The sequence below is a fragment of the Glycine soja genome, chromosome 11 (genome assembly GCF_004193775.1).
Source record: "Glycine soja cultivar W05 chromosome 11, ASM419377v2, whole genome shotgun sequence".
Lineage (NCBI taxonomy): Eukaryota > Viridiplantae > Streptophyta > Magnoliopsida > Fabales > Fabaceae > Glycine > Glycine soja.
In genome coordinates, this window is record NC_041012.1 from 34,929,917 (window position 1) to 34,954,616 (window position 24,700).

Genomic DNA, 24,700 nt, shown 5'->3' on the forward strand with positions numbered 1-24,700 from the left:
AACTGCGTCAAAACCGTTAATTCTCAAAGCATACCATTTCAATTTCTAGTATGAATTTGGATAAAAATTCATACAACAACTGCGTCAAAACCGTTAATTCTCAAAGCATACCATTCCAATTTTCTAGTATGAATTTGGATAAAAATTCATACAACAACTGCATCAAAACCATCAATTCTCAAAGCAAACCATCTCGATTTTATAGTATGAATGAAATTCATACAATAACTGAATAAAAATCGTCAATTCTCAAAGCATGTCATCTCGATTTTATAGTATGAATCAAATTCATACAAGAATTGTGTCAAAACCGTCATCCCAACTTTTTAGTATGAATTTAATTGGGATAAAATTCAAGCAATAATAGCATCAAAACCCTTAATTCTCAAAGCGATAATAGCATCCAAATTTTATAGTATGAATTTGAATAAAAATGCATACAATAAAAAACTGTTCATTATCAAGACAAGACATAATCACATTCCAGCAGGCTTCCTGAATATTTTCCAAAATCCAGAACTCAGCAAGCCAACAAAGCTCCACACATGGTTGTAGATTGAATAGCTTTTCTTCATCATCCTTATTATCCCACAAGCATCCAGAAGGAGGATTAGGCAGATCATCAGAATAAAACCACTGCACTAGTTTGATCAATGCTTCCCAGCTAATATCAACTTTTATGACTTCTGAATGACTGCAAGAATGAATAACATTTAAGACAGACCATTAGGGGAACAGACAAGACAATCAAAATGTAAACGGGACACAAAAATTAAAGCAAACAGAGAAGGCTCGAATAGTTTCTCATTCGAAACGAAAAATTCTTCCACGTCTAATTTCCAAGGATGTACCACACTAAGTTGAGAGTTCAAATGAAGTTAACATGGGATGAACATAACAATGCAAACCATGATGACAACTACAACAATCTTTTACAGTAATGTTGTGTCTTGGATGACCCACTAATCCTTTATTTATAATGAGCAAATAGGATCTACATTAATTACATAGAATCAATCTAATCTAAGTAATAATGAACAAATCCCTCATTGCTCTCTAATGATAATTAAGAGAATAATATATAATTCTAACAACAGACATGGTTCCAAATCATTTCCAACCAATTCTTAGATTAAATTAATAGAACTCAAGACTCAAGAACACGTGTCAATGAGTTTCCAAAGGCAATATATTTAGTTAGAATATGCTTGTGAATAAAAGATTTGAATCATGGCCTTGTCAAGATCCAATTGCAAGGTGTGGAGCTTGAGTCCCACATTAAAAGTATAGGATTCTAGTACTGGGGGTTAGAAGCCCCAAGGTCATTATCAGGTCTTTAATAAGAGTTTTATCAGGTCTTCAATTTAAGATAGAGTTAATTAAAGAAAAGTAAATTGAAAGAGATAATAGGTAAGGGGAAACAAATGTAATTTAATTTGACATGAGAGAGAAATTTTGTGCTTGATGTGAGATAATATATGAAATACACATCAAGAGAGAAAAAATATCATAGTGAGAATATTTAATTAAGAAAGCGATGATCGCTCTCTAAATTATGAATTTTTTATATATACAATGAGGCTAAAAGCTCAAACTAAAAAACGCAACAAAAGTGGATAGTTGAGAATGATCAGCAAGCAATTGGATTTGGATCCAGACTTGAGCTTCCATGAAAATATGAATCATATTATTTATGAATAAACCTCTTTTCTCAAATATGTCTGTAACTTGATTAGATTCGCGGAATATATTATAGTAATTCACTACCATGACTGGAGCAATAAGATTCACTATATATAATTCAAAATTGAATAACAAGCATGAGTTTAAGCAACTTCCTGTAGAGAATCAACTAAAAACCAACACAAATGACTCATAATTACACCATGATCACAAAGTATGAGCCATATTATGAGAGAAGACCTACAGAGAAGCATCTAGATATTATCAAATTATTCCATTGCAAACTACTTTGTGATCATTGGATGCCACGGCACCATCATAATTAAGCAAGCCTAAACTCGTTATATGGAGGAGGTTGCCAAACAAGTGTTTTTCTAGAAAAGGCATTTATAATGATTCATGATTGGACCAATTGTTACAAACCCAGGAAAGAAATATGAGAAATTGACAAAGAAACTGAAAGTTTTACAGAATGATTCATGATAATAGGTTAAAAAAATTCACTTCCAAGAATTTCCCCTTCACAAAGGATTTCTCTTTTCTAACAAAAGTTTAAAATCTCAGAATGAATCCTTCCACCCTTCTTCCCCTATTTGTTTCTACTTAACCCCTCTAATTAAGTACCTTCTCTAACTGTTGCTAACTAACTTTCCCTCCCCTCTTTCCTAACTCTTAACAATAGCATATTTAGTTTTGGATGATGTCTACTTAGTAGTGCAAGTCAATTTGATTTCTTCTGGCATAATCAAGAATGAAGCTTCCTCAAAGCAACCAAATAAAGATAGCCAATATCTTGGTTTTCAAAAGTTAAATGCAGTGGCTATTAAGAGAAAAAAACAACTTTTCCTGGATTACTAGGAAAATAATCTGACGAAAACTCACCCATTACTAGGGTGCACAGTAAATAGAGAGGCATAGCTTGGAAGCAATGACTCACACTATGATGGGGCCCTAACTGTAACCACCTGTCTATGTGGTAGTAGGGTCATGAAGAAAAACAAGAAATTAGTAAGGAGGCTAAGAGTAAAAGGGAAGAAAAGGAAAGAGACAGAGCAAGGCTTCAGACAGCTATGCCATTCATGATAAAAATAAATAAAAAGACCAAACTTAATGTGTGACTCATATATTCCAAGTGATTTTGATCTCTTTGGCTGTGGATGTTTGAAGACATATGTAAAAAGAAAAAAATAAAATCATTGAACACAGTAGTGCATGACATTAAAATGAAAAATATAAGTAACCATCACATGGTATTTTGACATATACACGAGCACCACAAAGAGAGGCCATAGATACAATTCTATCCCATAATGGGAAAAGAGATATTTAGATTTGTCATCTCTTTTTCTAAGTGTATCCTACATGTAAGAAGTCTAGAATCTTACCTCTTCTGGGGGGATCATAGTATATTCAGCTGTATGTAATTTTCACCAGGAGCCTGTACATAAAACTTAATCCAAGCAGGAATTGAGTCCTTGATTCCATTGGGAGTATCCATGCGGATCTACAAATATATGTTCAAGAGATATTTAGTTCACACTTCACAGAGAATACCCACAAGCTTAGTTCAAGATATCTAGAAACATTTAACATGTATGATTGTCCCAGCTAAGAAGTTGCCCTTATTCTTTTGTAGGAGAAAGTAGTGAAGGATATGATATGATGTCCTCGTAACAAAACAATTAACTTAAAAATACCAAATATAAAGAGAAAGACAGACCAACTAGAAACACTTCCTTAGCTTTTTCATAATTGGTGTGGTTTGCAAGAGCAATGCATACAATAGCAAAAAAATATCTGTAAGCTTGAAAATTATAGATGACAATTTTTCAGATATCACATGTCACGTGCTTGTCTCTTCTTTACACATGCAAAGAATTTTATCTTCTTTCACGGTGTAATTCTTCGTAAAAAGGGAAAACACAAATCAAAAGCAGTGAATGAGGAACCAGAACATATATTTGGAAAAATTGTTATAAATATCACAGATATTTTAGGGGGTCCAAAATATCTCAGTACTTGATATTTATTTTCTTATTTCCTTACTTCCTTTTCTAGGCATAGTTGTTTACCCTATAAAAAGGATATTGGAGAATGTATTATACACACAATATACAATTATTTTCCTTTCAACTCCCTGATTATTTGATATAGAATTCATTATCCATACAAGTACTTAGATGCCTATGAAAAGCAAAAGTTAGTTATTTGATAAAATAAGTATATATAAAAATAAGAGAAATAATACTTGGACAACCAAGAGAGAGAAAGAGAGATGTTTAAAATGTACTTAATGATGGGACGGAGAGACATAGACACAAAAATAATGTTGTATACCAGTCATGTGTGTGTATCACCTCTTAAAACAAAGACTATCAAGGATTGTATGAACATATATGAACAAAGACTATTTAATTTTATTCTTACTTGTTCAAAATCTGACCCAAATGATTGACATGATGGTTTGTTACAATAATTTAACTATAGGATAGAAAAATTACATGGTACAGGAAGCTACAGCATGTTGTAGTCAAATATCATGTCAAATTAAAAGAAGAGAAAACACCCTTCAAATTAGTGCTTCACTATCAATTTCTGCAAGATACGAATTGTGTGTAAATATATTTTGCATAAGAACTACAGACTTCTTGGTGTTGAAGGGGATCACTCCAACTGGAAAAAGTCCTTATTAGGAAATTAGCTATATGCTCTTCAAAGTCACAGATATCAGTCATATCAATTTAAACAAATTAGCTAAAACAAATGTTTAGGCCCGTATTCAAATTTGCATTACTTTCAGAATAACCAATAATTACATCAAAAGAGGCCCTTTACCAACAGAGTCATTTAATTTACAACCATGAAAAGAAATAGTTAAATATGTAAGTGTATAAGACATGAGTACCTGAGACAACCATAAGAAGAAGAATCTGACTATGTGCCAGTTTGAGTTTTCAATCCAACGCCTTAACATTGGGAAAAGAAACAGAACAGCTGCTAGTAAATTCGGAAGCAAATATAATGCAACTGCCAGCATGTAAAATGCTGGAATGCCTCTTATTTGTTTGAAAAAGAAAAGCAACTGCTTCAGACCCTGAGGTGCACCCTTGAAGGAATGAACGTAGAAGAGTGGAAGAATGATAACCCTAAAAAAGACTGACAAAGACTTTAAGAATATTTCTAAGCACATCAGTGAATTTCCATCGATGATAGCCTGGAAAGCTCAGGATCAGGTCCAAGATACCTAAATCATATAAGAAGAACAGAAATGATAGTAAATTTCTATAAACAAGGATGAAGATAAAAAGAGCCGTCAAAAAGAAAAAAAATAGATATTATAAAGCTTGGATGTATTTCAATACTTAAAAATGAAGGGAAAATAATGTAGAAAAAACAACTTATCTTTTGTTTCCAGAAAGGATCATTATAAATTTTTGTATAACACAAATTCAGCAAACGAATTATCTGGGAAATGGTATAAATACGCATCAACATCTAACAAAACAATTTCTACATTCAATCTGAAATCTTGGAGGTAAAGTGTATAGATTGAATCTGCAAGGTATGGATTGATCATTAGAGTCGTTACAAAACATTTAGGCTTGGATATGATCAGCAAATAATTTAGGACATGTAAATCCTCAACGGAAGTAGCCTATTGATCTTATATAAATTGTCACTACAGAATTTCTTTTCTAAATAAAACACTTGAAAATTTGTAGGCTTCGTTACACATTGAATACTTAATAATTTCATAGAAGAGGAATGAATGCTAGTAAGACATAATTTTTAGACACTAATATTGATTGAAATTTATTGGGACTTACGAAATTATTGAGTTCCCTATTCAATGGGTCACATCCACTCATGATTTTTTAGTCTTAATTAATCAATTTGAGCCAACAATAAAGAATATGTTAAAAAGAGTTATTGAAAAGTGCAATTCTATCTCATAAAAACATAATCAAAATGATGGTCCAGTACTTTCCATCCAAAAGGATCCCTATAAATTTCTTAACTTGATTAAATAGATTTAGGGTTTCTATATGAACTTGTGTTTTACAAAAAAAATTATAAAGTCAACAAGATAATGGATCTCAAATTTTCTTTGGACATGACAAGATAAAAATAAAATAAAATTTACGATGACCTCTCCTAGACGATCAAAGGCTCCAACAAGACCGCCGCACAAAGTTGAGAAGAGTGCATACCAAATTTGAGTGTCCATGAAATAAACCTGTATTGAAGTAAATAATGAGAAGATACACTAAGATAACTGTACTAGAGAAAAGAATAATATATGTACACATAACCAGGATATATAAAATACACACCAAAAGTACAGGAGCCCAGAGTGCAACTACTGCACTATAGTTATTTCGAGCTGCATAGATTTGAATATCTTACATCTATAAAATTAACAGCAATATACAACGTAATCATGAAAAGGTGAAGAAACTACCATTGGGAAAAAATGCATGCCAGCCATAATTAACACGTCGAATGCTCATTATGTCCTTTGTTGGCCTAAATAGAGGTTTTATCTGAAGATAGATACAACAGTTAGAAAGATGCCAAATATATTTACAAGGCTAGCTTATTAGGTAACAACTACTATCATATAAGATATTTTACCTGGACAAAAAAGCTGAATAAAAATTTACATGTCAAAAGCAACAACCAGAATATAGTGTACCGGAAATTCATGAAAGAATCTAGATGATGGAACAATTTTCAAACAATAAAATATATTATTTTAGTGACATAGTGTTGTGTGAAACATACTTCATGAGAGCAAATTGACTATCATGCATTCCTCTTCCAACATAGATGCTTGGCTGCATGGGGAGAAATGATCATTTAAAAAATGGACAAATGATACCCAAAGAATCCAAAATTATTGATATAAGTTCAGAAAACAGATGTTTTTAAAGACTACCAGTTACTAATTAATAGTATTCACACATTCAAAAGGTAAATAGAAAAATAATGACTTAAAACAAAAATTAGTGCTACAACTCGGATTCTGTGGAAGAGTTAAAGACCATAAATGTTGGGATTATGGATGTACAAAATCATAGTGATAAATAGAAGAATCAATTCTGTGGGCAAATTGTGTCCTAAGAGTACGATGTTCTAAATCAAACATTCTCACTAGACACTGAAAGAAACTAAACAGAAAGATGAATCATAACTATTTGGAAACTCGTTAGGTATATTTTTTGCCACAAAAAGTTAGTTGAACCTTGAACTGGATTCCCAAACAAGTAGAAGAAAATCTTTGATCAGACAAGGTAAACTATCAAACTAGAAAAGTGTAATGGTTTGTTTTGTAAAGTCCAAATTCTAAAAGTTTCTAACATGTAGATCATAGCCATAAATCTCATGCAAGTCCAAAATTGTTTTGTACTCATTGATTTGCATTAAGATTAATGTAATATATACTTTTCAAATAAATAAAACTCCGAACTATTTAATTTTATTCTTACTTGTTCAAAATCTGACACAAATGATTGACATGATGGATTGTTACAATTCAACTATAGGATAGAAAAATTACATGGTACAGGAAGCTACTGCATGTTGTAGTCAAATATCTTGTCAAATTAAAAGAAGAAAAAAACCCCTTCAAATTAGTGCTTCACTATCAATTTCTGCAAGATACGAATTGGGTGTAAATAAATGCATGTATATATTTTGCATAAGAACTACAGACTTCTTGGTATTGAAGGGGATCACTCCAACTGGAAAAAGTCCTTATTAGGAAATTAGCTATATGCTCTTCAAAGTCACAGATATCAGTCATATCAATTTAAACAAATTAACTAAAACAAATGTTTAGGCCCGTATTCAAATTTGCATTACTTTCAGAATAACCAATAATTACATCAAAAGAGGCCCTTTACCAACAGAGTCATTTAGTTTACAATTATGAAAAGAAATAGTTACATATGTAAGTGTATAAGACATGAGTACCTGAGACCACCATAAGAAGAATCTGACTATGTGCCAGTCTGAGTTTTCAATCCAACGCCTTAACATTGGGAAGAGAAACAGAACAGCTGTGCTAGTAAATTCGGAAGCAAATATAATGCAACTGCCAGCATGTAAAATGCTGGAATGCCTCTTATTTGTTTGGAAAAGGAAAGCAACTGCTTCAGACCCTGAGGTGCACCCTTGAGGGAATGAACATAGAAGAGTGGAAGAATGATAACCCAAAAAAGACTGACAAAGACTTTAAGAATATTTCTTAGCACATCAGTGAATTTCCATCGATGATAGCCTGGAAAGTTCAGGATCAGGTCCAAGATACCTGAATCATAGAAGAGGAACAGAAATGATAGTAAATTTCTATAAACAAGGATGAAGATAAAAAGAGCCCTCAAAAAGGAAAAAATAGATATTATAAAGCTTGGATGTAATTCAATAGTTAAAAATGAAGGAAAATAATGTAGAAAAAACAACTTATCTTTTGTTTCCAGAAAGGATCATTATAAATTTTCATATAATACAAATTCAACAAACGAATTATCCAGGTAATGGTATAAATAAGCATCAACATTTAAGAAAACAATTTCTACATTCAATATGAAATATTGGAGGTAAAGTGTATAGATTGAATCTGCAAGGTATGGATTATTCATTAGAGTCATTACAAAACATTTAGGCATGGATATGATCAGCAAATAATTTAGGACATGTAAATCCTCAACGGAAGTAGCCTATTGATCTTATATAAATTGTCACTACAGAATTTCTTTTCTAAATAAAACACTTGAAAATTTGTAGGAAGGATGTGCTAGGAACAACTCATGCACCTGACTCGCCTAACAATGAAATGGAGGCAAAGAACCCTGATAGCATTGTATCATTTATTTAAAGAAGTGGAACTTGTCATGCCAAAAACTAAAATATAATTCAGTTATATCTTGCTTCTCACATGACTTATTGTACTGTTCACATGACATTTTCTTGTAATTTAGAACAAATGAAATGCCAAGATTTTTGAGATAATAGGAAAATCAGACCATCAATATAAAATTCTTGATACTAGTGATCCTTGATAATTGAGTGAGATAAATTTATATTAATAAAAACAACTTAAGGGAACATATCATACTTTGAAGCAAACCCAGAATGGATGCTGTGATGAATATACTAGATAGATTATATAAGACATCCTTCTGAAATATATCCGTCAGTGAAATCCCTTCCCAAGCAATAATGAATCACCTGTAATAAGAATGCTCAAGCCTTGTCATAACTATAATAAAAGGGAAAATAAAGGTATAAGCATTTCCTTTGGTTGAATTAAATACCTGCAAACCCAGTATAAAAAATGTCCACAGATGGTCAAAGCTGCGGAAGATGTGCCAGAATGTTCGTGTCTCAACAAAATTTGATTTCCAGATTTTCTTGCAGCAGCACCCTTTCTTCCCTGATACAAAATTTATACAAATACTGAAGATAAAGTAAATTGCAATCATGCCAGTAGCTCTTTAGGAGGTAATTACCTGTGCCAAATCACTTGTTGATTTAAAGAATTCACCATCATTACGAATGGGCCATCCTAGAGAAAAGCAATCAGATGACCTGGAACAAAAAATAGACATTGTAAATTAATAAATGATTAAGCGAACCAACAAAGTCAATTTCAGTAATACAATCCTAAAGAAAAACATATAGAGGAATAAGTTTGTAACTTTTATTAATAAATTTGATATTAGTTTACAGTGATATATATACAAGTGAACAGTCCTAATATGTAGTGAATCAAGCTACCAATCTCCTAATAATTCTCAACAAATCAGAATTGGAAATAACAGATTTGTACGGCTAAATAATTAAAGGAATTGAAAACTAATTATTATGATTGATATCCTCCCGCAAGTTGTATAATCTGGATGAGAGATGCAACTTGGACAGTAGCGATTCGAACCGAGGGCGAAGACCAATATATTCGCCACCATTGTCTGTGTAAAGAATTTTTATTTTGTGATGATAGAAATTTTTAACTAGCGATTTAAATTTGGGAAATATAGTTTGCACATCAGATTTTCGTTTCATTGGATATAGCCAAATATAGCGAGTAAAATGATCAACAAACATGCAATAATAGCGAAGACCATCAATTGATAAAATAGGAGAAGTCCAGACATCAGAGAAAATTATTTCTAATGGATAACAAGATTTAAGAGTGGATTCATGGAATGGAAGTTTATGACTTTTGCTAATTTGACACGAGTTACAATCGGATTGCGGAAATTTATTTGAGCCTAAGGAAAAATGTTTCTGAACAAATTTGAAAATAGAAGATAAAGGGTGCCCAAGCCTATGATGCCATGATGCAGAGGATTCTGTTCGAACCGTGTGGACGGAGGGTGAGGTGGCGGGCCAGAGATAGAGTCCATCCACACATGAGCCTTTATGGGTTGTGTGACCCGTCTGCAAGTCCTTCACATAAAAAGAGTTTGGCAGGAAAACAACAGCAGAGTTGGTTTGTTGGGTAAGTTTAGAGACAGAGATTATTTTTTGTTTCATGGAAGGAACACACAAAGCATTAGACAAGGATAAATCATTAAGTAAAAGTGTTCCAGAATGAGTGATGTTTAAACCTGAACCATTACCCATAAACAGTGAGTCAGGACCAGTGTACGGATGATGAAGCGTCAGATTATCGAGATCATTGGTTACGTGATGTGTCGCTCCACTGTCAAACAGAAAATCATGTTGCGATGGGTCGGCAGTTGCAGTATTGACCTGAACCTGTCCAGTGTGAGCCGGAGAATTATGAGGTGGCGGTGGGACACTAGGATGCTGCTACTGGAAGGTTTTGCACTGAGAGAGAACATGACCTTTGATGTTGCACCACTGACAGCGGCCGAGAAAAGGTTTGCGAGATGCTTTGGCATAGGTGTTTTTGAGAAGGATCCAGAGATCATGCGAGGTCTTGGTTTGAGACACCAGGGAGGCCACTTCATTAGAGAGAGTGGTGAGGAGAGCACCATATATAAGGCGGTCCTGTCGACGCCAGGTTTGGTAAGCAGGATTCTGAGTTGTTACCGGAAGTGATGCAGTGGTGGGGGTCGTTTCCGACGGAGTCGACGTCGAAGATGTTGGAGCGGTGAGGATCATTTCTGACGGCGCAGGAAAAGATCCATCTGGATATTGGAGGAGATGATAGCCATCAAGGAGAGCTTCAACTTGTTGTTTCCAATTAGGATAATTGTTGGGAAGAAGTTTGGTGACATTGGTGAAAGTGATGCAAGCAAGGGGTTTGGATGGCTCATGGGGGTTGAGAATGAAGGAGTTGTTGTCGGCCATGGGAGGCAAGGGTGGGGAACGACGTCCTTAATTGAAGAAATAGGGAATGGATGGATCGTTTAGGCTGATACCATATAGAGGAATAAGTTTGTAACTTTTATTAATAAATTTGATATTAGTTTACAGTGATATATATACAAGTGAACAGCCCTAATATGTAGTGAATCAAGCAACCAATCTCCTAATAATTCTCAACAAATCAGAATTGAAAATAACAGATTTGCACAGATTTGCACGGCTAAATAATTAAAGGAATTGAAAACTAATTATTATGATTGATAAAACAAACCAGAAATACTCATTTAGATCATCATAGTTTAAGGAGACCAAACAAAGCAAACACAAATCTAGGCAAAACAAGAATCTAAGGAGACCAAACAAAGAATCTAGGCAATCACAAATCTTCTCGTTCTAGTCACGCACAAAATACATACCTGAAAGCCAAACATGGCTCTAAGCAAATCAAGCATGTCTAAATCTCCAGTTTTCTGCCTCTGTTGCTCAAATGAATTAAAGAATCAAAATCTTGAGATTGTCGGTAACGCGGGAAATTAAAGAATCAAAATCTTGATCGGAAAGAAAGGGGAATTAAGATCGAAATGAAGACATAGATGAGAGTGAGAACGAACGAGTGGAAGAACACCGATTCCGGAATGAGAGTGAGAGTGAGAGAAGCTAGAGAGCGAGATCAGTGCATGGCAATTCAACGGACCGTTTTCCTCTTCTCTTCTTGTCTATTTCTAACTCACATTTGTCAACCCGATATTTGGATTTTGGAACCAACTATGTCCCGCGCGCATTATATAGTGACACAATGCTATTATTTAATACTTATTTTTGTAACGTGACTATTATTTAATACTTATTTTTGTTATTTTAAATATTTTAAGCAGTAAAATAAGATTTTAAATTATGATTTTTCATGTTAACATTTTTTTTCTTCAAATATCGACTTTATTCAATTTAAAATTAATTTTGATATTCAAGTTTCTTATTACATTTCAAATGTCAACAATTTACATTTTTAAATCATTTTTTTAATTTTACTCTTTTTCCACTTAATCTTGACTACTTTACAAATTTATCTTATATTTTTAATATTTTTATTTGTTTTTTTTAATATTAATTTTAACTTTTAAAAAAACACTTGTGCAACTTATAATTTTTAAATAGCATAAAAAACTTATAATTTTTAAATAGTAAATAGTTTTTTTTTATCATCTCTTTTTTTGTTTCTTGGAGTTTTATTGATTTAGTTTTGTTTCTTAATGTAGGTGTAGTGGTGTATTATATTAGGGGTGTTGGGTTTGACTAGATTTGTGATTGATCTAATCAAATTTGAATAGGTTGATTATTAAATTTAAACTTATTTGTAAATGAATTGGGTTAGGTTGAGTTAGTAAGTCAAAACATTTAAATTTGTCTATTATTTTTTAAATCCCATATTTTTTATAAGTTAACTTTTTTATTAAATAGAATATCAAATAAATTATTTATAATTGTTACGTGTAGTTAAATAATAGAAGAAAAAATTAGGAAAGAAATCGCATTGTTGTTATCATTACCACATAGGCTAACATATTATGTTAAACATGATTTTAAAAATTGAAATATAATAAATAAATTCAAGCACCACACTCACAAAGTCTAAAAGTCCAAAAGCTAAAACTATTATAACATAGTTTGTAAATTTCAATGTTCTCAAATAGTCAAATAAATAGTATAGCTAAAACTCCAATTATATCTAAAATAGTTTGAAATTAAAAAAAAAAATAGATGTTCTACAACCAAAGAGTTGAAATCCTAATTTCGTGAGAGTAATTAACTGAAATTGTGAGAACGGGTGAGAAAAGAAAAGACAGTCTCAATCTTAGTTTTGAAATCTAATAATAATAATTGATTTGTTAAATAATAATAATAATAATAATATAACTCAAAATTAACGAGTCCATAGGTCAAGTTAGCAATTTCAGATATTAAAATCATGATTCAATCCGAAACTCAAGGATTTAAATGGGTTGCGTCAAATTTGACCTAAACATACAAAATATTCAACCCAAATTGTTTGGATCAATTTAAATTTACAAGTGACACTACTTGTGAATACCCCTAAGTGATATCCAAACACATTCACTAATATCCAATAATCATCCACCAAAAGGAAAACTGATATCCAAACATTATATTTCACATTTGAGTAATTAGGATCTAACTCGATAGAATTATTATACACAATAAAGACTTCATTTTCATTTCCAATTTGGTATTTGCATACTTGTGAAACAACAAGTCATTATTCAAGTGATAATAGACTCGATTATCTTAAACAAGATTTTGGGTTTAAATTTTGTGAATGAAAAAAATGTGAACGAAAAAAAAATTATAATATAAATGATCAGCTAGATTTTTCAACAGATATTAATCTCAACAAAGTTAATGTCAATAACATAATTAAAAAAAAAACATACTTGTGAAAATATTAGAATAACCCAAATTGGCCGAGGCATTGATTTGGTAATTAAAGTCCTTTCGAAGATTATAGGTTCAAACAAATAATAAAGTTTGTTCGGAATCATATATATGAATTGTTATTGCAACGAATCACTTATATATCATCACATAAATTTATCTATAACAATAATTATAACATGCATTTACACTTACACATACTAATTTGTGGTTGGTTTGTTGATATTATTATAGAGTTAACGTACAACACAAATAAAAGAAATGTGTTAAGGGGGGGCAATGGGCACATATTCCGGTTTCCATGTTGGGGTGGTGATGGTGATGCCAAGCATCTGAGTGACAAGTTGATGGAGAGAAGGGAATGTTATGTTACTGTGAAATTTATTTGTATTATGTGGTCCTCGCAGACAGCACAGGTTGGAACAAGATGGAAGCGCCACGCGTAAGTGTGGTTATCACAAAAATGAAGGATTTGGATTAAAGGTAGGAAGCAATCCTGCGATAGGAACGGGATGCCATACCCCCAAAGCCAAAGGAATCACGTGTTACTACCAATCAACTCCTTTCCTTCGTTTGCCCCTTCTCCCATTCCTTGGACCCCACCAAAGATCATCATCAGTTTCCCTTCTCAAACAAATACTACTCCAAAGGCTACCCCATTCCTTCCCTTTTATACACTTCTTTTGCGGAAATGAATATGATAGGATTCGTAGTTCTAGGTGGTATTAGTATGTCGGTATTTGGGTAAGACTAAACCTCCAAAGTAGGAACTAGAAGATTTTCTTTTTTAATTACTCCAATTGTATCATACTTCCTCCGAATTTTGTGAACAAAAGTCGGTTCCATTGATAAGATCAAATATTCATATCCTACGAAGAAGTGAATTTGAATTTCACTATTGATGTAAGAATTTTGTTGATAAATGACTTGTAACTTTTAAGTATTGAGACATGTTCTAATTTAATGAACTCTCAATATTCAATTTACCTAAAATTTTCTTCACCAAAAAAAGAAATACTCCTTCATGTTTTAAATATAAGAAGAAGAAAAATTGTCCTAAATGTAAAAAAATATCAACTAATTTTACTTTGTTTTATGAGATCATTAATAAAATATTCTTCATTTTCTTCAAGTTTTATTTCCAATGTCTCTGTTTTATTCTTGATAGTTGATATCAAATTTCATAGGATGTTAATTTTTTGGCAAATATACAAATTTTTTTAAAGTAATATTAAAACACTAAGATTGAGTGTCGAATTCACGAAAATATTGATTGAGTTTATATATACCTATTTTTAAATGAATATATGACTAAACTAAATATTTTCAAAATGATAGTGTCGAAATATAAACTTCAACCATAACAAAGGATAGGAAAATAGAACAAGATACAAGAGACAAAAAAAACACACTTAGAGGTGGAAAAAATATATTTGGTGCATATATTGGTGGAAATGTTGGGTGTTTGGCCAATCAAAATTACTCTTGATGCAATATTAAAGATTTTTCGTCATTTAGAGTTATTTTAACTATTACATTCATCAACTAAATTACTATAATCATGACTCTTAATGTGAAAGAGCCTAAATGATCTAATTTCACTCACAATCCCTTAAAAGTTAAATTAAGTAATTTGTTTTAAGACTAAAGATACATAAATAAGGCTAAATAATACCATTTTATCCCTAGACATGGATTACCTATAAGCTCCTTCAAGTTTTTAAGGTAAAAACATTTTTCAATAATTAAATCCTATAACATACATGTGAATGAGTGATCAAATCATAAACAAGATAATAAACTAAGAAGGGAAGCAATAATATTGAAATAACATTAAATAGATAGTAAAAGTCATTAGAGTGTTTAGTATTCAAGATCCCAACAATGGATGATTTAACTTTTCATAATCATGGGAGGCTAAAAAACAAAAGATGAAACAAAGGAAATGGAAGAAGTTGAAAGAAGAAGAGCTCCAAACCAAAGTGGGTGCTTTTGCTTCTCTTTGTACCCTTGTTGCCAACTCCCTCCAAAAAACACATTGTAGTCTTTTATATCCTTCAAAATGTTGTATAGACATGTTTTTCAAAAATCATTGTGCGTTAATCCTGCATATGCATATGCATAATATAGTTGGATAAGTGACCATGCCCTAGGCGTCCATGCTTGATCCAATTGACTTTCAGCTTGACTTCTTGTGTTGAGCGTGCAATGGCACGCTAAACGTGCTACTCTCATTCTTCAACATCTTTCGGTTCTCTATTTGATGTATCAAAACTCTACAAAAATATAACAAAACATGTAAATTTATTAACTTTAGTATTCTTGAGATAAAAATTAAAAAAAAAACTAAAATTCTATCTTTTTAAGTCAAAAGAAGCATTAAAATAGAAGAAATTAGATAATTATTATATAATTTAAATGTACAAACTAAGTATGCATAGTAATTAATACATGACAACTTAGAAAAAAATTATTTTTAAATAAGAACAATATAATTAAATTATGTTAACTAATATTCTTAATAGGTGCAAATTATTTTTTTTCCTTCTTATATTTGAGATTAATTAGATGGAGTCTTATTTAATAAAGGCAAACAAAATGTGGTCTACTTCATAAGGATATGAAAGCTTTGTTGGTGAACGGTACCTAATTCTCTCTCTCTCTCTCTCTCTCTCTCTCTCTCTCTCTCTCTCTCTCTATATATATATATATATATATATATATATATATATATATATATATATATATATCTTTAAGATAGTTCACATATTTTAACAAGGAGATCGATGGCCTAATTGTCACTTGTCAGTTAGTTGCTTTGTGTCCTTTAAGGTTTGTACTTTAAATGTTAAGATTCTAATGGATAAGTGTTTTATTTTAGTTTTAATGTTATAAAATTATGATATTATATTTATTTAATATTATTTAATTATTAAAATTCGATCAATTGTGGTTTAATTATGATCGAACTAATGAATCTTGAATCAGTGTTTGATCAGTTCAAACACCAATTCGATTTTAAAAACATTGGTGTATGGTCATTTTTGTTTCTTAGTTTTTTATATTTTAAAAAATAATTGGTACATAGAACACCTATTTGGCCCTCGGCATGTTAAGGATTAGGTCGGAGTAGAAAAATTTAAACCTGATATTAAATTATTCCAACCTTATCCAACACGAAAAATATTAATCCATGATGAGCCAACCAAATAGGTTAAACTAGCCCAAATTGACAACTCATGTTCAATAGGAAACAATAACTAAAGAGTTAACGTTTTAAACTTTATTAATTTCTTATAGGCTTAAACCTTATTAAAATGGTCGAAGTGAAATTAAAAAAAAATGTTTGACAGAAGTTAAAAAAAAAAAGAAAATTAAGAATTGAGTTGCTTAGATGTTCCCATGCCCGGTGGAACTGCCGGAGATAACCGGTGCCCTGTCCATAAAGGGGGACCACTATTTTTTATGGATGAGACGTATTAAAAATTTAGATCTCAAATCGGCAAAAAAATAGTAATTATTAATGCCCTGGCTTTCTGGTAGTACCGAATTGTGCATCTAATTAATTTCCTAGTTTCTACGTCATTTTATACCTTATTCGTAATTAAATATTATCAAAATTATCATCTAAATCCAGTAATCAGACCATACCTAGCTAGTAGCTACGAGTAAAAAAGGTTAATCAATTTTTTTTTAGGAATATTAGTATCATATTCTTTAACACATTTCTATAAATATTTTTTTTATTCGTTAAAATTAATTAAAAATTATCAAATTAGAAAAAAAAGTAAGTAAATAGAGTGAAACTCACAGAATTTTATAATTTTTAATATATTTCAACCAATAAAAAAAGTGTATCCATAAGAGTAGGTTAAAAAGTGTGTTTTTTTAACAATTTATATAAAATTTAAAATATGTATAAGTAAATAATATGATGCATTAAAATGTGTAATCTATAAATAAATACCGTAGTAAATTGATCTGATGGCATTAAAATGAATCTATAAATACTAATAAATACGGTAACAATATATATGATGCATTAAATAGTGTTAATTAAGAAGGGTTGCGATGTATCATAAGGTGAAGTTTCAACTTGATACGTAGCATTACTGGAAGACAAATGTGGCATTAACTTCAAGGCAAGGGCGAGTGCGAAAAGGAAGGGCTCTGCTTCTGCTGTGGCTCTCTATGGCAGTAAGTGGTGGGCTGGGAAAGTCAGAGATGAAATGACATTCAAAAGAAATCAATGCTTAATAGACATGATTTTGACGTTTCAGATTCTGATTGTCAGAATTACCAACATTAATATAATATATAATACTCATTCCTACTATCAAAATTTATAAAATTAAAAAGTATATATACACACCCTTATATTCTCATTTCTTATAACAAGCTCAAAGTCTAGCTAGTTTACTTCACTCTCCCTCTTCCGCCCTAGCTAGCTACCTAAGCTACCTTTATTTTCATTTCATTCAAATAAAATATACTACAATTTTGTAATTTTATTATATATATCCATCAGCAGTAGGGTCTATAACAATAACTCTTATAAAAGAAACTCTATAGTTGTGAATCTTTTTCCTAATATACCCATAGAATCTATAAGATTAATGCTAGCTCGTAGAACTTATTATCCTATGAAACATGTTTCTTTTGTTCCCGCCAATGAGATTAATTTCCTCGAACTTACAATTAACTTTTCACAACTTTTATTTGTACAAGTTTTGGCGATATTTGTAAGCTATCAATGGCGATCATCATTTTGTGATATCTGTTTTTTCTTTTGCCCGCGAGTAGTTTGTTAATGGGACAACACACAAGCTGGTCAATGCTCAATAGTAATAAAAGTTCTAACCAATTTTTTGAAGCAACCTGCAAAAGTAGCTGCTTCATTTTTAGTGCTTTCATGGAGATTCCTGTATGTTGAGATGGGGATGCCATAATGCCAAAATGGTGGTCCAAAACTACCTTTTCGAAAAGGCCTTTGTTAATTTATGAGTTGGAGTGTGCTTCGTACAGGACCAAATCTTGTCTTAGATATTTTACTTTGAAAAGTAAAAAGAAACGTTTATTTTTTTGGTCTTTCCCCCGTCCATTTCATAAAACATTATACACACACAAAAAAATAAAATAAATACATGACATATACAAATTAGAGAAGAGAAAAAAGAAACAAATAAAGGGTTTTTTATTCCCTAACTAAGCCCATTTACTGATTGTTCGTTTGGATTTTACAGACCATGATTCGTGAACGTTGGAAATTTGTTGTCCCAAGGATGGCAACAGAAAGAAGTGAATTCCACCTTTCTTTCAGTTGAAATCCAAAGCAAATACATGCTCTTTCTTTCTTTTTGTGGGGGGGGGGGATGCTTTGCAATTTTAAGTTAGAGTAATGGTATATTTTCGTATAATATTTTATTAATTCTCTAAAACTAATATTTTTTAAAGAAAAATTAAATAAGGAAGCTATTTTTTAATGCTCTCAAACATAAAAAATATTTAATAGGTAAGAGGATTAGATAAAATGATTTAATTTAAAATATTTTCTTATAATATTCTGAAGTACTAGTTTTTTTTTTTTTTTTTTGCATGAGACTAATATCTTCAGGTATGAAATAATATGGTCAGATCCTCTTTAAGTGGAATCTCTAGGACTTGAGATTTTGCCCTTAATTTGAGCTTAGTTTCTTAAGTGCTATGTTGCTAACCTAAGTCTACAATCAACTTTTCTTTTGAAATAATCTATATAACTTCAACGAAACACTAGTGCTTTTGGAAATCTTTCAGCAATTCAAAGAAATAATGATTAATTTCTTGTAGCATCCTATTACTGAAACTTTCATGTGTAAATTAATAAATAAGCATTCATAAATTCCGTTATCAAAGAAACTAATAAATTCCATTAAGATTTCCATTATGGAATTTTCAAATCTCTTACCTTTTGAAGTTACCTTTAGTTATTTTTTATTTAGTTAGTAGCTAGAGGGCTTTAATTATGAGAGATTCTGGGTAAATGAAAATGTGTCAAGTTTGAAGCATATTATTTCGTGAAAAATGTTAGCCATGCACTTTTAAATATACTTTTTTATTAATTTGATTAAAATTTTAGTAAGTTTCACTTGTGATTGGGTAATTTTCAATCAGTTTTAATCAATAATAAAAAAATATGTTAGGAAGAATAAATAAATAAGTGTATTGTTAGTGATCCTTAGTTTATATATTGCACATTTTTATCTGAGTTCCTTGATCTTGTAGCTCCATCTTCCTAATTGACTTTCTAGTGGTAAAAATATATTCGCAAAATAGTTAACAATATAGTATTATATTTGCGGCCTAAACTCATCAAATTGGGAGGACAAACACCCACATAATTATATTTCTAAGTGCCATAGTCACATGTTATATATGTTAAGTTAATTCAACCAAGTTGGTTTTATTGCATGCTACTATATATGTATATGTAAATAGTTGGATGTACTAAGATGCATGTGATATTTATTAGTGCTTAATGATTGGCATTGAAACATGAAAGGTTATCAAACTCAGTCTTGTAGAATCGACTCGTGTCCTCAACTCGTAGATTTATAAGAGTTTATTTTATATAATAAAATATTTATAAATAACATATTAATTAAACACTTCAATAATATAATAAAGTAAAATAGTAAATCATAAATTTTACAATGTTTAAATAACAAAGTTTAGTAATGCATCACTACTAGATAATAACTTATTGATATTATGGTAGTGATAGAGTATTCTTATCGAGTAATTGGTGTTATTAAAGAGCAAGAGTTTGATATTATTAGATGTGAAAATTTTTCGATTCGAAAATAACACATTAAATAAAGGTATGTTGAACAAAAAACAACTGATCAAAATGACTTATGTTTTGATCTAATGTTGTTAACTTACTGACTCGTTTATTCAATGATAAATTTAAAAATCTAGAAAATTTTCTTAAAATTTATCGAGTCTACCCAAAGTTTATTAAAAAAAGAATTTACATACAAGTTAATTCATAGAGAGAAAGTGAACTTATAAACTTATAAAACTTAACAAATTAACTTAAAAGTTTATTAGTATTACCAAAAAATATGATGATAAATGTTCTCGCCATCGAGCTTAAAACAGTAGCATACATATTTCATCTTTCATCTGAATCAGCTAGAAGATAGAACTTATTGAAAGATGACAAGGGAAAACTAGCATTCTTGCTTCAAATTAAGTGAAAAGCATCCATTGAACAAGTAGTAAGTAGTGACAAGTACACTAACGAAGAAAAAGAGATGATTGTCCTTAAAACTCCTTTTAGGTCAGGACATTGTTTACTTGACAGATTCAAATGAAACCCAAGTCCTGTGATATGATGAAGATAGCATTCATTTATTCAATAGCGCAGCCCTTGACATTAAATGCTTCTCAGAAACCTGAAATAAAATATCATCTAATTAATCAACCAAAGTTTTCTACAGTACCAAAGATATATCCTATAATATTGACGTTCTGCGCAATATAATACATGAATCAGGGTTTAATAAATATTGAAAGTACGTATTATTTTTATAACTTTTCTTTTTCTGGAAATACTTTCTTTTTTTAAAATTTACTCCTTTATCTTTCCTGAACCTCCGGTTACAAAATTAATGTTACAATAAAAAGTAATACTCATTCTCTTGATTGATATACTATATTTTCTAAATATTTTTTGAATAAGGTGCTTTTTTTTATAATTGAAAGAACAGAAAAAGAACAAGGGTTTGATTTTCTATCATACATAAAATCAAATAAATGTTGATTGAGGGGGATCATATTATTATCTCTCAATATATGTAATATAAAGAGAAATAATTTTGCTTTAATACTTACATTCTCCATCTTAACTTGGTTGTTGCTCTCCAACATCAGCCCGAAATGAATATGGGGAAAATGTGCCCACTAAAAATGAAATAATTATCAGTTATTATATTTATCAAGATGATTATGATTATATAAATAAATAGGGTAAAATATTTGCAGTAATTTGGATCTGGTCCTTACGTTCTTTGCAGCTGTACTGAAAGCTTCTCTATGACTGATATCAGGATTATTGGCTTTGATCCTCTGAATCTCTTCCCTGCGTAAGAACAAAGACGTTTCAAAGCTGCTTTTATGCACCAACTACATCGAATATATACGCAGTAAAATTATTTGTAAAGCATTGAGTTACTTTATAAACTGGTTATAAGCAGAAGGTACGCGCTGCCTCTTCTCGGGAGCTGGAGAAGAAAATAACAACTCATGATCAGATCAATATGGTAGATAACAACAAGGATTATCTTATTTTATTTTTTTAAAAATGAAACAACTAAATATATGAGGTTATGATGATTTTGAGATTGGATACTAAACGGGTAAAAGCCAAATATTTATATATATATACTCACGCCTGTTCACAACCCTTTCCTCAGTTACATGAGTGGTGGGCGCACGCATTGCAATCCTATTGTTGCATTTGGACGTGGAGCCAGTGTCAATCCTGTACTCTGGATTGCAGTGCCCAGATCCCTGAAAATGAAAATTTTAATAAGCTAGGAGCATCAACACTAAGCCATACCAATATATAAATAAAGTGGACGTACCATGATGACTTATTATTAGCTTTCTCCAAATATAGAGAAAATGAAGAACACTTAACTTTTTAACTTAATAATGTTTTATTTTTTTTACCTTTTCTCGTTTAAATTTGACAAATTAATTTTAAACCACGTGTATCTAAATTTATTTTAATCATAACTATACAATAAAACATATATTTTATACTAAACAAAACTGGGACCAGGTAGTTTTTGCATGAAATAAAATAGGGTGAGTAAATAAATAACTGACTAGGTATCTGGCAGCAGCAAATGTGGGTTTACTGTGATTCAGACGTGAAGAAATAATGATGCTTTCTCATAGAGAGAAACGAAAGTGCCTTTAATATCACTGAGCAGTAGTAAGACAGGAAACGCAACTAATCAGATCGATGAATGGAAGTACTTACAGAAAAACCCAGAAGGGCATAGAATTTAGGGATTTACACCAAGATACCATTTTTAAAAAAAAAAAATAAGAAATTGAGTCATCTGATCCGCAGGGGTGTGCTTGCCTTGGAGAGGACAAGGATCTTGAAAAGAAATCATTAAACCTAACTATGGGTTTAACATACTTCCCACATATACATACATACTACATGTCAATCAAATCCAACCTCAAGGTATATAATCTCGAAAAGCCTTGAAGAGAGAGATACTGTAGATTATTTTCAGTTGCCTTGATGGGTTTGGACAGGTCCTGACGCCTCTACTAAAAGTGCGAAAAAGAAAAAGGAAAATAGGTTTTGCTTATGGCGGCTGCAGGTAGCTAGGGTTTTCAGTACTCTTTCTCAGGTAGAAATAACAGACGTGCTTGCTTTGAAATACTCGATTTAGCACAGAGAACCTACCAGGGAGAGAGGGAGAGCCTTCGATTTTCTCGAAAAGAATAACTCCCAGAAACCCTACCCTAGGATCCAGAAAGCAAAGACCCTATTTTATTTATTAATTTACTGCTCACACTTTTATTTAGTTAGTAGTTGTGAGTATTTTCATAATTAAGTAGTAATTAGTTGCGCCTCTCACCTGAACATCTTGCCATGACAGTGACTGAAACGCGGCGGCCATGTTCACGGACCATAGATTGGTGCAGTGCCCACATCGAACGGTCACAATGTCAAACAGGCTACTGCATGGAACACTCACCTGCGCCCATAACACTATTATTCAATCGCTTATTTCATTATACAAGAAGAAAACTCATCAGAAACCCAGAAAATGAAAATAAAGTTAAATAAAACTAGATCATATAATAATTTCACACTTGGGATGATAAGATCTTGGAAAAGAAAAAAGGGGGATGGTAATAATTTGAGAAAAAGGGTGCAGCTTGGGTTTACTTGAAAAAAAAGAAAGAAAACTTGTTAACTTGGAAGGTGCTATGATCCAGGGTTTGTTCCTTATGTGTTAGAACTGGGAATCCTCAGTAGATTTACATTTTTTGTTTTCCTATTAACAAACTTGAGAAAGGACCTGGATGTGTAGTGCAGAAGCTGGAGTTAAATTAGGTTACAGCTTAGAGATAGAAAATCAAAGGGTGGAGAGGACTTGTCCTATCAACAGTTTCAACATATAGTGCCTATTTTGGCGTTTTCAAGAGGAAACCACCATATTTCTCAAAACAGCTTGCTAGCACAGTTGGCACAATTAGCCTCACCCGCACTTACTCAGAACGAGAAAGGGAAAACACCGTATGTGTACATGTGTTTTTGTGTTTGTGTGTGTGACCATCTTGAGGTCCTCCAGGGTATGACTTTTCTTTGACTGCAAAAGAAGGAGAAAAAAGGAAAAAAGAAAAGTCCAGAGATGGAGACATGACTGTAACAAAAACTAGGAACCCAGAAAGAGGGAATTGAAATAACACACCCACTGGTTCACAAAAGCGCAAACACACACACCCCAAGTGTAGCTTCCTTTTCAGGATCTGATTGAGTTCTTTTATCCTTGGATGTAAACAGGTGAAAGAAAACAAAGAGGCAAAAGAAGAAAACAACCAAGTGTGTATGTGCTGTACATTAGTTTGATATTTAAAAACAAGATATATATCATATCAATTAGGTAGCATGCGCGCAAGAGTTGAAAAGCAGATCTCCCACTAAATTGTAAAAGAGCTTTGAAATCAAAGATACCGCAAGAACAATATTGCAGAAGTTGCAGGGGATGTAGCAGAGTTGCTCAGGCGCAACATCGATGCTGCAGCTCGACATGTCTGATCTCAAGCTTCTTAATTTACTCAAACAAGAAGGGTGGAAGAAGAAGAAGAAGAAGAAGCTAATTGAACAACTAGTTCTTCTCTCTAGCAATATCTTTGGACACCAAAGGTGAAGGCAAGGGCCTTTTAATTATTCGCTCTCTCTCTCTCTCTCTTAAAACCCTTCTTCTTGGTTAGATAATGAACTGAGGTGTGTATGGGGGTGTATATATATAAGTATATGAGTACAGTAAAAGTTGAGGGAATTAGGGGTTGTAGTATAAATAATAATAGAGAGTGGGAAATGAAGGGCTTGTTTGGAATCCGAAGAAGCAGTGAGGGATCGAGGAGTAGAGAGTAGACAGTAGAGAGTAGAGAGTAGGGTAATGCGATGAAAAAAGTAGTTTTAGTA

The 24,700-nt window shown here is 31.7% G+C and overlaps 1 protein-coding gene and 3 long non-coding RNA genes across 4 annotated transcripts; all 4 read right to left on the minus strand.

The window, feature by feature from the left end:
* Positions 1-246: 246 nt before the first annotated feature.
* Positions 247-4,952, minus strand: LOC114376008. The gene is made up of 3 exons (XR_003658881.1): positions 4,589-4,952; positions 3,069-3,187; positions 247-694 (listed from the first exon to the last, which is right to left on the minus strand). It is a non-coding gene; the product is annotated as an uncharacterized LOC114376008 (long non-coding RNA).
* An 893-nt stretch (positions 4,953-5,845) lies between these two features.
* LOC114376107 lies at positions 5,846-6,243 on the minus strand. The gene is made up of 3 exons (XR_003658907.1): positions 6,146-6,243; positions 6,018-6,067; positions 5,846-5,920 (listed from the first exon to the last, which is right to left on the minus strand). It is a non-coding gene; the product is annotated as an uncharacterized LOC114376107 (long non-coding RNA).
* Positions 6,244-6,465: 222 nt separating this feature from the next.
* Positions 6,466-8,904, minus strand: LOC114374853. Its single transcript, XR_003658642.1, has 3 exons — positions 8,804-8,904; positions 7,660-7,996; positions 6,466-6,521 (listed from the first exon to the last, which is right to left on the minus strand). It is a non-coding gene; the product is annotated as an uncharacterized LOC114374853 (long non-coding RNA).
* Positions 8,905-20,537: 11,633 nt separating this feature from the next.
* LOC114374914 (axial regulator YABBY 5-like) lies at positions 20,538-24,700 on the minus strand. The gene is made up of 7 exons (XM_028332639.1): positions 24,227-24,700; positions 23,124-23,243; positions 21,909-22,029; positions 21,692-21,740; positions 21,523-21,598; positions 21,352-21,420; positions 20,538-20,912 (listed from the first exon to the last, which is right to left on the minus strand). The coding sequence occupies exons 1-7, from the start codon at positions 24,302-24,304 to the stop codon at positions 20,865-20,867; spliced, it is 561 nt and encodes a 186-aa protein (XP_028188440.1). The 5' UTR covers positions 24,305-24,700; the 3' UTR covers positions 20,538-20,864.